This window comes from Lagopus leucura, unplaced genomic scaffold, assembly GCF_019238085.1.
Source record: "Lagopus leucura isolate 7727_CA_CO unplaced genomic scaffold, USGS_WTPT01 Super-Scaffold_73, whole genome shotgun sequence".
NCBI classification, from domain to species: Eukaryota; Metazoa; Chordata; class Aves; order Galliformes; family Phasianidae; genus Lagopus; species Lagopus leucura.
In genome coordinates, this window is record NW_024962252.1 from 94,849,821 (window position 1) to 94,864,005 (window position 14,185).

Below are 14,185 nucleotides of genomic sequence, written 5' to 3' on the forward strand. Positions count from 1 at the left end.
AATTTTAAAGGAGGTCTGTGGGAGGTGGGGGACAACAACCTTTTAATTTTAAATGGCAGTCTTTTGACATACCACTCTCCTTTACAGGTTTTGAGTTGTAATATTGCTATAATGTTATTAAACTGACTTTGAAATGTCATTAAAATTCAGATACCTGCCAGTGCTACGAGCTGGAGTAATGCAGTGTCACTCAAACTCAAATGGGTACTGAACACACGTTTCAGTACAGGTTTCTTGTTCTTTCAGTGTTTCCTACATGTTCTAAGGAGAGGTTGTGTTTCTCGTACTCACATGCAATTGTAAGCCAAGGTGTCAGCAAAACTTGGGTCCACTTTTATAGTCCATGTAGGTTCAACAACAAAAATTTTTCAAATGCTTTATATGCATACATATTTAAATATATTCATATTGCACCCTAAATCCTTTGCTTCTGTTCCATTTAATACCAGAGAAAAAAGCAGTTGTGTTGTCTCTCTGTCTTCGGTTTTCTTCCCTTTGCCCCATAAATCAACACAATTCCTTTTTAGTGATAAGTAGGGAAATTAAATTAAATTCTTCATGGGGAGGAAGTAAGACTTTGTTACGAACCAACAAAAATGCCTTCTCAAAGTTTGCTCATGTGAAAGAAACTGCAACCTACTGAAAAGGGGAAGAGGAAAAGAGAGATGAGTAGTTTTTTCCATTGCAGGATTTTTCCAGTTCCAACCAATTTATTGGGAAAATTCAGCCAAGTGGGCCAAACCCAGCAGTGATCAGCGACAGCGCAGAGCTGCCCACTGAGCTGGACAGGCTGCAGGAGCGAGATGGGACAACACCTGGGTGTCATATGGGCCATAATCTTCATCCCTCTTCTCTATTTCTGACTCCCCATCACAGAATCGTAGAATGGCTTGTGTTGGGAGGGACCACAAGGATCATCAAGTTCCAACCCCCATGCCACAGGCAGGGCCACCAACCTCCATTTGTAATACTAGACCAGGTTGTCCAGGGCCCCATCCAACCTGGCCTTGAACACCTCCAGGGACGGAGCATGCACAGCCTCTCTCATTCAGTTACTTTTGTGCAGTTACACATCTGCTCCTCTGTCCTTCCCCTCCAGGTAAGGGACACTTTCTGCATGCATCCCAAGTGCTCAGCTGGGTGGTGCTTGCCCTGCTTTGTTGCGGTAGCTCACTTGAAGTGTTGCCAGGTAATATCCTGGTATGCATCTTTCTGGGAGGTAGCTTTCCCTGTTCATATTTTCCTCTGGATTTTTGCTCTTCTGAAGCTTTTGCCCTTAGCCCTCATGCAAATGGCCTGGAAGTGGTCATCTCTCATTGAAGCAAGGGTATTTTCTCTGTCTGTGTTGGCTAGGATTCAAGTTATTGATCCAGGTTAACAAAAACCCTAAAAAAAACTTCTGACATCACTGGCTTCACAGGGATTTGGTCTCTTTTATGTGTTTCTTTCTTTTCTCTAATACGTGCACTGTAATATTTCTTAAGTAGCCTGGCATTTTGTTACCAGGACAACTCAGTGCAGCACTCAATCCTGACGGATACCCTTTACCTCATGCCATTGTCCCAGAGCATACATGTGATTTTGGAGCCAGGTTCCATCCCTCTGGGGTACATCTGTGCAGCTGCATGCATGCAAATGCAAGCTCTCCTTCCTGCAGCACCCAGATACACCTGCAAGGCATTTCCAGATGTTATGCAGACCTGTTTGAGCATTGTGTTGCCCATCTTTGCTAGATGATGCACAGTACAGCAGGCTGTACAGCTGGTGCTGCTGTATGCTGACCAGAGTTTATGTATTCCCAGCCAGCTGCAGGAACAGGGCACAGATTTGGTATATTTGTATGTGGATTGCATAAGCTCTTGGAGAGTTCCAGTGTTATTAGAGGATGAGACAGTGCATCTTCTGCACGCTTCTGCCACTCTGTTGGTAATTCCAGGTGCCACACTGCATCCCTTATGCCAGAAATTAATTCTTCTGAAATTGAGCAGTTCTAGGAAACGACATCAACACTTTATAAACCAGATAAATTAAAATTGCTTCTGATTTCAGTTTTTTTTTTAACTTGATTTCCAGCAAAAATAAGGATTTAATAGACATAGTCTCCTTTTTGTGACTGGATTCTGAATACTACTCCTAATTGCATCCACATGTAGCAGTTCTTTTTCTCTGTGGTCCTGTATTCCCTGTACAGTACCCATGATAAGCTTATAGTAATATGTCTTCCAAGCTGTCTCGTCCATTATGTTTCATTAATCTCTTTTTTTGCATTGATTGCTACATTTAATTTACAGAAAGGAAATGTAGCACATCGTTTTCCTTTCTCTTAATTCAGTTCTTCCAGAAAAAAAGAAAAAAAAAATTAAAAAGGTATTTGAGCTTTGGGATTTTGGAGGTTTTAAAGACTAACTTCTTGCTGGCTGTTGGTGCAAATCTGAACAGTGTTTCTGTGTACTTATTGAGAGCTTTCTGTTTTGGGACTGGTACTACATTCTCAGTTAAAAGGCTTTTTTTTATTCGTGGTCTGTGAAAATGAGATGCCTATGGCAAGCACAAACTTTCCTGGATAAGCATCATCCTTTGCTGCGGAACCCAGTTATTTTCAGTAGGTTTTTTGGCACATGAGACAAAATACTTCTTTCTGCCAACAGCCAGAGGGTGTGGGGTGGCATCTTCAGATTTATTACATGTCCTGCTAGCTTCCGGCTGATAAGCAGATGCCTTGAGGTGGGGCCAGGGACAATGCTGAGATAGGGATCCGAATATCCTCCCTCCTCCCAGCAGCAGTGGGGCAAAGGAATTGGCATCTTATCTAGGTACTGTCTGTGAGCAGCGGGACGCCCATCTCCCCTTTGGGATTGGGGCAGTGTTTTCTTCCCTCGCAGCGTGTCCCAGCCTTCCTTTGCAATGGTGAGTGGGTGAGGAAGGGTGGCCAGTGGGCAGGGAAGGAGAGGCAGCAGGAGGGCTGACTGAAAAAGCACCCAAAATAGGCAAACGGTTAGGGGATAAGAAGGTGGACAAAAGAATGGAAAGGCAGAGGGACATTAGAGGGGCAGAAACAGAAGAAGAGAGAAAAAGAAGCATCCAAGTGTGTAGTGAGACAAAAAAAAAAGAAAGTTTTATTAAAAAGTAGAATTAAGAACTGGAAGAGTGGACTGCAGTTCCAAAACTCACCACGTGAGCCAGCTGGTGTTGCATTGCACTTTGATACTGCAAGTTTTCAAGGTGCATCAGAGATGCTATTTTTGAGGCAGTGATTTGAAGGGAGTGTACGTGGCAGCCCAGTCTTGCGCCAAACTTGATCTCCAACTTGTAAACCAGAGTTAACTCCTCAGTTTAATGTCTTGAACAGGCAGCATTTCTATCTGTGGCAGTCCCTGCTGTTCTTTCTTCTTACAGCAGCTGATTTCTTGTACACCTTAAGCAGTGTTTCAACTCTACCTTTCTTCCATTCCCCCACCTTTCTTCCTTTGTTACTGTTCGGATGCTCCTGTCACATCCCATAGATTTAAGTGAACTTTGCACTTGAAAGTAAAGAAATTAAATATCTGAATTCTAAATCTCTGAGAAAGCTTGAAAGATTTCCCAGAGAAAATGCTGGAGGCTGGAGATGTCTTCTTCCCTAACAGTAAGTACTGCTCTCACAGCAGCAAAGGAAACGTACAGATCCTTTTCCCACAGATGCAGTCCAACTCCCAGCAATGCTTTTGTCTCACAAAGGAAATCGTTCCTTCTTCATTTTGTCTGTTGCAATTCCTCTACACGTTGATGGCTTCTCTTCTACTATTCTGGCTTTTCCATGTGGTTCCAAACTATTCTTATTTTACTCTGTGTCAGTCATCGCAGTCCATGGTCTGTAGATAATGCTCAGTGTTGTTTAGTTGTTGGCTAAATTGCTTATCTTTAATTCTTTTCTTTTCAATATTTCTCAACTTGGTAAAGGTTTGTTGTCTTTCTAGGATCTCTACTGACTTATTTTTCAAGGAAGCAATTCTTGCACAGTCTTCTAATTCTGTGCCCTGCTTCTAGACCAACTGCTTTAAGTTTTTCACGCTAGTAATTTGCTCTTTCCTTAGAAGGTGTCTGTTATTTTTGTCATGTTGTTTCTTTTAACATTTATAATTGCAGAATCTTATTGTAGCATGCTTCCCAAACACATTTACTTCTTTAATATGCTCGAAGAACATGGGACCTTGAGGGGGAAAAACCCCCAAAAAACAGAGTAGTTTAAAACAAAGAAACATTGTCAATTTTGAAAGGTATTTGAAAACTTCTGAAATTCCTTGAAAAGAATGTTTTTAATTGGCAGTTCCTTATACAGTGTCAGTGTTCTGACAATGATATTCAGTCAACCTGCCAACCTTAAATTAAATAGTAGGTCAGGTCATTGTCTGCCATTAGGAACTGGTGTTCTCGATGTTACCTTCTGTTTTGTTACCTAAAATTGTGGTGTCAAAGGCAATGCCTCTGATTTCATCTTGCTGTATCAAATTTAAATTAAAAAAAAAAAAAAAGATTATATAATCTAATATTGGCACTCAGTTACCAACAGTCATCAGCTGAGGCTGTTCTGACACGTCCAGCACCCTGTTGGGTTGCCTGCTCATTGTGAGCTGACCTTGCTCGCTGGCTCCTTGGGGTGCTTTGGAAGGCACCCAGGGTTGAGGTGCTGCTGCAATGTCCCTCTCCCTTTCTCTGCCACCTCTTCCAATGGTCTGTGCCCTTTGGCTGCTCTTAGCCCAGCAAGGAGCACATTGACCAGACCACCTTTGGATTTTCCAGCACCATCATGAGGGACTTCGGGTCGTGTTCCCACATGAGAAAAAGATGCTGATGCACTTTGAGGCAGTGTTAGATCCTCTTTAGAACCACTGCTGTCCCTGCATTACTGTTCTTCCCTTTATCTTCCGCTTGCTCTTTACCCCATCCTGATGTCAATGTGCCCCTCTGCTTCATACAGCTGCCTCCCTCAGATCACAGAGCCCACTGTGTTACCATAAATGGGAGCAGGAGAAATACTGCAGAGAGTTCTGAGTGTTTTTGCCCAGCTGAAGAACTGCCTGGTCCCGGGTCCTGGTTTGGCTGAGGAGACCAGATTGCCATCCATCTGACTCAAGCTGAACCGTTTGGGGAGAAAGCTGACATTCCAAAGACCAGCAAGAGTTAGTGGGGAGGAGCCCGGGGAAGTCATGGTGGTCAAGTGAAACGGAGGAGTCCTGCAGCATCCTACTGATGTCCTGCTGACGCAGACCGCTTCTGCAGCAGGCAAGCAGCCCGTGCTAAAATAGAAACTTCTTTGTGCCTTTGTCGTAGAAAGTCTTTCTCTGAATCGGCAAAGCTGCATGGAAGTCTGATGATTACAGAGGAACTGAAGGTTAGAAAAGAGTAGCAGACGCACACACAAAAAAGCCAAAAAGCTCCTACAGTGGGAATTGTAGGGATGGTAGAGATATAGAGGCGAAGAAAGGAAATGGCCGTACAGCCTCCATGTTAGCAGCGTGGGTCTGGAATCTGCAGGTCTGAGGATGAGTTTGGTGTACTTCAGAGACAGGCAACGAGCCATTGGCACCAACCCCAGGCCTCTGTTATTCAGGATTCTGGCACCTTGGTACAACGTTTGGGATCCTTTTTGTTTAGGTAATGTCAGAGTGTATCAGTGGTCTGTAATTACAGTCAGCATTTTTCCCTGTTGTGCAATGTTTTAACGCTCCTGCAGTTGCTCTATTTGTATTCTTTCTCCTGGCATGTTTCAGCCTTCTCTTTTTCATCACTTTTATATGCGTGCATACATACATAGGAAAAAAATGTTCATATAAGTCTGAACAAGTGTAGATAGCACACGATACGGGACTTAAAAGTGAGCAAATACAATGCAGCTACATGCTTTGAAAATACTACTCTAGCTTTTATGGACCTTGTTTAATTTCATTGTATATTTGTATTGAACTTGTGAGTCAGGATTATTCCTGGGATCTGCTTCACAATTTGCTATTTGATCTTCCTCAGGTCACTTACTCTTTCTGCGCCATAATTTACCTACATCATCATCATCATCATTGTAATTATAATAATTAGCTACTTCATAAAACATTATGGGGCTAATTTACAAGTAATGTTCATGGGCCGCTCTGAGAAACCCAGCGGAGGGATGCCATAAAAATATCAAGTGTAATTATTATTATTATTTTATTTAAAGTGTACGTCGCTCACAAACACTCCTGATTCAGGGCGCCGCAGCGAGGCAGCAGTGTGGGAGGTGCTCCTGCTGCACCCCTGCTTGCTGAGCATCGCATCTCAGGGGAGATGTTCCTGCTCCCATCGGAGGCGGTGGCAGACACAAAGGTGTAAGCAGGGTGCAGGGATCACCTCTTTGTGTTGTGTGGTGTCGAACAAGGAGCAGCAAAGTTCTCTGAGCTGGGAGCCCAGTGCTGGTGGCTGCTGCCTTTCTGGAGAGACTGGAGCTCCCAGTTTCTGTTGCTGGCCAGACGCGTTCAAAGCTGCTGAACGCCGGCATCAGCACCTGTATCCCACTTTGTGTTACAGAGAGCTGGGAGCCTGGGGAAAATCATTATGACTCAAGTTATAAGGAAGAGCACATGTGCTTTTTAGAGTTAGGCTGACACTCAGCGCAGTGAGCAGCCACTGCTGAGGCCAGGCTCTGCCTTTATTGTGACAGGAGCTTCCAGCAGAGCTCCCTGCGTGTGTATCGGATGGCATCAGTATAAAGATAAACCCATGAGTGGACTGGGTGAAATCTTCTTCCTCACTTACTTAACGATTTGCATTTTTATCATAACGCAGCTTTGTTCTCTGAAGTGTTCATTTTTATTTCAGTTTTGTGGCGCATGAACATAAGACAGTACTAACCTTAATGCTGTGTGTTCCTACAGATGAGGATGAGGATGATGATAATATTGAGATAGATACTAACGAGGAGGTTCCTGAATGCTCTGTTACTGGAGGTGGAGATGAGCTTACTAACCTAGAAAATGACCTTGATTCAACGGGTAATTTAAATAATGGCTATTTTGTGTATTTTGCATGACTAACACTCTGTCATCGTAAGTAGTGATGTGCTGCTTCTCTCTGTCATAACTTTATTTCTTTGTGCCTTTTCACGTCTTTCAAACCCTAATGTTTGTTCTCCTTGGATATTTTGCATTCACGTTTGGTTGAAATTTAAGATCGGGGACAAGATTATTATTTCCAGTAACGGCAACTTAAACATCTTCTCCTTTTTGATGGGGAAAGGCCTCAGTCTAGATCTGTTAAATGGGAGCAATGTGTTTGGAGCAGAACTCCTATTTAATTTTTAAGTTGAAGCAATACTGTTTTCAGTAACACATTTTGAAATCATTCATACTCTAGTAGAGGTGCTTGTATTATCCATCGTGTTGCGTGCTGGTCCAACAAGAACAAATCATTTTAGTGGTATTTCTACCTCCTAAACTTGTAAACCAGCCAAAATGGAGCTGAGGTTCCTCCTCCACTGTTGATAAACATGTCAGAGTTGTACAAGGAAGCACTGGTATTTTGTGCTCTGTACATCTGCTGGCTACCAGTGGTCCCAGGGAATGCTGAGGGCCTCTTCGCAGTGTGGTCTGACTCTCAGCCCACCACAAGCTCCTGTGAGCTTTGGCAGCCCAGAGGAGTGACAAGCACTGGACAGCATCAGGAGCCAGGGAGTGGGAGGGTGAGCTTCTTCCAGCAGCCGCTGACTTGGTTCAGCCCATGTCAGCTGGACCCAAGTGTGTAACCCATGACACATTCAATCAAAACACTTCGTTTAGTGTTTGCTCTTTGTTTTCTTTTTGTCTTTCTCTTTTTTTTTATCATTGCATCAGCAATGGTAGTCGTTCCCTTCAGTTGCATTAGCAAGCTGATCTTCTCTGTGTGCGGAAGGTGTAAGTCCTGTCTTTTATTTTTTTGTATGAGGATATCCTAGGACATAGGAAAATATATTTAGTGTTTCCAACATTTGGCTTCAGCTGATTTAGAGTAGCATCCTATAAAATAATTTTCCAATAAATTCATTTTAGGAGACATAGAAAATCGGTGAATGAATATTCCTGTCACATAGCCCCAAGGACTTGCCCACGCTTATTTCTGTGGGCCTTTATTTCCATAGAGATACCTTCTCAGGAATACAAAACACTACACAAACTTTCATTTCCACCATGGGGAGACATTATGAAGAGAAAGCTGAGACATGGTTTTGCAGGTCAGTCTGCACATTAGCCAGATGGACAAGCAGCGATGTTCAAACGACTAAGGAAGAAGGCGATCAGCAATTCAGAAAGCAGCCTGGTGCTGTGATAGAAATCAGTGCACACAGATTTTGGTGGAATTCTGCCAATTCATACCAAGTTCTAACGAAGGCCAAATCCCTTGGGAGCAGCTAGATTCAGAACTGTGAGGGGCGTTCCACATTTGGGGTCATTGTTGACTGTTAATTAATTTGTCCCCTGCTGGATCTTAGTCCCTCCTGTCTTTCTCAAGAAAACTTTGGGTTTTTGTGTGTGTGTGTTGTTTTGTTTGTTTGTTTTTACTGCAGGTTGTTGGTTTTAAATATTGCATCTGTCTGTGTTTGTCAGTGCTGCTACCATACGCCACTCTGAATGTATCTGATAAAATGTGAACCTCTTCTATCATAGTCATTACATGGTGTTTATGTATAAAACCATGAGAATGTGCATGTACTTACATGTGAGCCTCAATTAAGGGCACCCTGGCTGGGTGTGCCAGAGGAAAGGGAAACTATCCTTCGTCATCACCCAGCCCAGCCCGCTGCTGCTGCAGGCAGGCATCATTTGGGTTCTAGCATGCCAAAAATACTTGGGCTAACATGAATCAAACCTTGGAAGGCAAAACACTTATAGCCCCACTTCCCTCACTAGCAAGCAGGGAAAACTCTGTAGGAAAGCACTGTGTGTGTAAGTGTGCTGTACGTTTGCACAGTCAACCTGCATATAGAGGTTGAGCATTACTGGGAAGTAAAATTCTCAGCCGTCGCTTATTTGAGCTCTGATTTGTGTTCCTAAAACTGATGGGAAAGTTCTGTGGGGCCCAGCAGGTTCTCAATCTGTCCTTTCAGTGCAGTTCTGACGTGTCTCACTGGCGTCGACGTGTTCTATAAATCACTGTAAAATATTACTAGAAAGCTGGCTCTTTTGATTCTGCAATTGTAACGTTTAGAAGCTGTGCCAAGGAGCCTTAGGATGAATGAGTAGTTCATAAACTTGAGGGGTTATCAGTACTTACAGTGTGTGATAAATTGTTATATGTCATCTGAAAATAAATGTCTCTTTAAGTGTGTTTTAATTCCAAATTATAAGTAGGAATGGGAGTAACTGGGCCTAAACATTATCTGGTTTCTGTGTTTCTCACCTGCTCTCTTCAGGCTGTGTGTACTTGCTTAGATGAGTGCTGTACTTTTTATGTATGGTTTTGTGTTTGTTTTTTTTTGAAAGGAAATATCTAAATGTAATTATGCATTACACAAATCTACACCAATCTGAATTGCAAAATAATAATAATAGTAATCCTTCTAGTTTCTACTATTTAGTTGGAAATTGTAGTTAAGTGAATGAAATCTACCTTTTAAATTGGTACATTGTTGTGCCGACTCTGCATTTAAATGCATCTCACTCTGTTGTATGTGGTATTTGCATATTTAGCAGAACAAAACAGTAAGTTGGTGGATTTGAAGCTGAAGAAGACCCTAGAAACTCAGCCACAGGTGGCAAATTCACTCTCCAGCGCTGCTCAGAAAGCTGTAACTGATAGCTCCGAGCAAGATGTTAAGGTAAGTTTTGATTCACTCTTTTGTCTCAGTACCTTTGTGTTTTGAGTTCTGTTTGTACCTCGTGATGGGGAAAATGATTTCTTACCAAATCCTTAATGGCAAGAAATGCAGAGAGTCTTTGTGGCATGGCACTTGTGTAGGTTGCAGTGCACCGGGGTGCTTTTTTTTCTGTTGGTTAAGCAGCACATTTTTGTCTCTTTTTGCGTCTCGATGCTTGTAATCGGCATGACAGCAGCAGGCAGAGGCATCACCTCCAAGTTGGCAGTGCTGGGGCTGCCACTTGGATAAGGAGTGCAGCGTGGGCTGCACCCTGCATGCAGCGCTCAGCAGCGAGCTTCGGGAGCAGCTCTGGGTGCAGCGCTTTGCTTCCCTTCACAGCCTGGCCCTCTCTTTTCTGCTGCACTAAAACTAAGCTGCGTTCCTTTTTAAAGCCATACATACTTGGGTACTTGACAACGAGCGCTCCTGAGAAAAAAAGGAACCAGTATGTGGTGCGTGTGGTTGTTTTGCCCATTCTAAACGTTCAGCCCTTCAGCAAAAAGCACGCACCACTCAATTTTCCGTTTCATTTTCTTAATTATGTTCTCACTATTATTTTTTGTTTTAAAAAAGCAGTCCCTGTATGTCATGAATATCCCTATGGCTCTGGGGCACTTCCAGTTGGGTATAACTTTTCACCCACCTGCAGTCTGTGGGGAAAGCGCTGCTGACTGAAAGGATTTCCTTCCCCAGATACAGAGATGCTTTGAAGTCCCAAAACAATGACTTTCATTGCTTTTCCCTTACACTGTCGGTTCCTATAAATTGGTGATGAAAGTGTGTGGCAGCAGCAGAGGACTTTCGGTCTCTATCTTTGAACAAAAGGAAGCCTGGATCAAGTCTGATTTTTGCGTTCAATTTAGCTTTCTGCAGTGGATTTAATGCAAAATGAAGCTGGCCCAAGAATAATACAATGGATTGAAAAGGCTAACTGAATTAGTGGGCTTAGAGGAATACATTTGTAAAGTGGCAGAAGTCCCTAGTCATAAAAAGGTTTCTTAAAATGGGATTTACTGGCTAATCACACCGATATTTTAGCATGTTGCCAGGCCTAAAAAATTAGTCGTGTTTGTTTATTTTGGTAAAGACTCGAGTTTAGGCCGTCGGCTCGTTATCGTGCTGCTAACAGGAAACCACATTCTGTTTAGCCAGCATCGTGCAGCCGACGAGCCCTCCGTCCAGTAGGAGCAACACTTTTAAGCTTAATTCCCCAAATTGAGGCTGGGGCCGCCTCCATTAGGGGAATGCAGCACCACCTCGTTGATGAAAAAGGGGTTTCTCTTTTCTAAACGGCTCCTGCCGCCGAGCCGGGTTTTTAAGGTGCTCCCACAAAAGGTGCAACTTAACAGTTTATCTTGAAGGAAGAGTTTGAAAGCGGCTTTATAAGGAATATATGGTGTCCATCTGTTCTCGGGGAGCTCTCGGCATTGAGTCGGATTTGTTTTTTAATAAAATGCAGTTTACACGTTCATAAATGAGGCATTCTGTGTTTGTGGAAAAGGATAAACTGTTACCTTCCCTGGAGGATTGTGTATCCCCGGCCTCCTTGAGGCTAGAGAATAGGCCATTGGAGAACTCCCTCATTACCGATTGTCTCAATGCAGAGGAAGGGCAAAGTCTTGGTAGCTTTTGATAACCAGTTTCAGCATTCAGCAGGCTTAGCTATTAGTCATGCATCTTAGCCTTTCCCTATTTACTTTCAAAACACTTAATAAAAATAATAAAAGATTAGGTATAAAATGAAATATTTGTTTGGTACACAGCACCTCGGTATCTGCAGCTTCCACACACTGCGGTGGTTCAGTCTTCTGGGATATTTCACGTCGACAGAACCATTTGAATTTGTTACCAGTATTAACATAGGAAGCCCTGGAAAAAGATAATTGTAGTTTCCTTAGCTGTAAAGGGCTTACTTACAAATCTGGCTTTGGAAAGTTATAGCTGATGAAATGCAGTTCAGTGGGGTAGTATTATAATCCTACCTTTTAGCCTTCATCCAGCATTAGTGGTTTATCTCAATGGGCATAAAATTAGAAACTAGTTCTTCTTGTCGTACAAGGCTGGGGGACTGTAGGAAGCAGACAATTCCTTCCCGGCTGGCGGCATGGCACGGCACGGCTCTGGGCTGCGGCACGGCCGGTGCGGGAGGAGGGGGCCCAAAGAGCCAAAACCAACCGCTGCCACCGCACGCTCCGCAAAAACACGGAAACTTAGTCACTCCTGTCCTTTCCTTTTTCTTTTCCTTTTTTTCCTTCTCCCTGCAGCTGATACTTTCGTCCTGAGCAAACTGTGGTCTGAGTTGGGAAATCCTCTCTGCACAACCTGCGTTGTGTTCCCCCAGCCAAGCGTACCTTTCGAGTTTAGTTTCTCCGCATTGTAAACAAAAGAAACTGTTGTGTGCCTTGTTTTTCTAGCAGAATGGAACAGAGGAGCATCGTGCTGAGCGATTACAAAAAGCAGCAGAACGTTTTAGAAATCCTGTTGTGTTCAGCAAGGACTCCACCGTCAGAAAAACTCAGCTCCAGTCTTTCAGTCAGTATGTGGAGAGCAGACCAGGTAGGAGAAAATATAAAGCGTGTTTTCCCATCTTATGATTTAATAATATTTAACAATAAATATATTAAAACCCGATAATGTAAGTCCCCATTTCAATACATAAATATCAAGCTTTATAATAATTTTACATGTCTTTCCCCTTTTTTCAAGAGATGAAAAGGCAGAGATCAATACAGGAAGATACAAAGAGAGGAAATGAGGAGAAGGCTGCGATAACTGAGACTCAGAGGAAGCCATCAGAAGATGAAGTGCTTAATGTATATTAATTTTTTGTCTGGTTTCATGATTGCTGATAATTCTAAACTGTATGTGGAAATAGTGCCTTTATTTGTTAAAATGAGATGTTAGGTTTTTTTAGATGTCAATCTCCAGTGCATTCAAAGCAGAGTGAGAGGGGTGCACTGTTGAATTAGTCTGCAGTGTGGTGATAATTGTCAGATAAAAAAAATGAATTTTTCAGAGTTCCACAGCCCCAGCTTTCTTGAGACATTTCCATCAGGGCACTTCCCATAAAGAGATTCCAGTATTGATCTACCGGGAGGATTTTAATTATTACAATAGCAGATACCGCAGAGCTGCAGTTAGAGGGAAGAGTCACATGAGACCTGCTAGAATTTCTCAGCCAACCCATTTTGTTGGCTTGGGTTAATGGGTGTTCAACCTTTCCATTATCCAGATCAGCCGTGAATTACTAGCTGAATGATGTTTGCATTAATATAATATATATGGTAATTTCTTCACTTAATTAACGGGGAGGTTCAGCTCAGTAGGGGTATGGGCTGATCATGTGTAAAATTGATTTGTGAGGGAAATATTTGATAGACCGCAGGGAGAAAGCTGGTTTTGATGGACAGCTGTGGGACAGAAGCAGGAAGAACAAGTTTTACCCTGATATTTTATTTGTCTGAAAACACAACGCAGCCTTTGATGGTGGTCGCTCTCTCCTCTCCCCAGTTCACCTCAGTACTTGTGTTGTTTTTGCTGGAGCGGTCCGGAGCCGAGGAGAGATTTCAGACTGCTCACTCCTACCCCGAAACATCCAACTTTTCACAAACCTGACAGTTCTTTTTAGCACAGTTATACTTCTGCAGAGTTGAAGAGCTCTGGCACAGTAAGCCCGCATTACATATGCAGATGATACACAGGAACTCTAGGGATATTTCAGCCTGACACAGCATTTCTTTTCATCTTCTAATAACAATTGTTAACAATTATGCGTGCTGACATTAGGGAAGTTTTCATACTATTTTCAATTAATTATAGTTGATGAAAGGCAATATATTGCGCATCGCCTCAGCTCTGCTGAGGACTGATTTTTTTTTCCTTCAGGATCCGCTCCCCAGTAGTTTTGCTGTTGTTTCTCTGGCTGTGTGTCACGTGGAAAACTGTTTCCAAAGGAACCGATGCCATTGGCTGTTGTGTAAGAGGAGAAGGACCAACTTACTGGGAGCACAACACTTAAATTCACGCACTCCAAATTTCAAACCTCAGTGCTCATTAGTGGTCCTGGAAGCCATTCTTCCAGCCCTCACTTTGAGTATGTCTTTATTTGAAGTAAGAATAGGCCAACGTTATTGTTATTACACCTATCACTTGGATATGAAGCTAACACACCATTTTAGAAATGTTTAACAACTGACATTGTTCAGTGAAAGTCTTTGTGGCCCTTCCACAGCAACAAGTTGGCCTCCAGTAGGGAACAGCATCCTAGGAAAAAACAAACTCTGTTTTTTCACTTCCCAAGGGACAGTGATTTTAGTTGCATCCTTTCTTGGGTACAGATGAAAC

At 42.8% G+C, this 14,185-nt stretch overlaps 1 protein-coding gene across 14 annotated transcripts in view; it reads left to right on the top strand.

The window, feature by feature from the left end:
* Positions 1–14,185, top strand: part of EHBP1 (EH domain binding protein 1) — a 196,780-nt gene that overhangs the window by 152,104 nt on the left and 30,491 nt on the right. For 4 of the 14 annotated variants that reach the window (XM_042879910.1, XM_042879878.1, XM_042879933.1 and 1 more), the window contains 4 exons: positions 6,888–7,004; positions 9,675–9,802; positions 12,256–12,397; positions 12,548–12,654. In XM_042879910.1, the coding sequence (XP_042735844.1) occupies positions 6,888–7,004; positions 9,675–9,802; positions 12,256–12,397; positions 12,548–12,654 (494 nt within the window). The remainder of the gene's footprint in view (positions 1–6,887; positions 7,005–9,674; positions 9,803–12,255; positions 12,398–12,547; positions 12,655–14,185) is intronic. The other 10 variants (XM_042879927.1, XM_042879918.1, XM_042879940.1 and 7 more) reach the window with 6 other exon arrangements.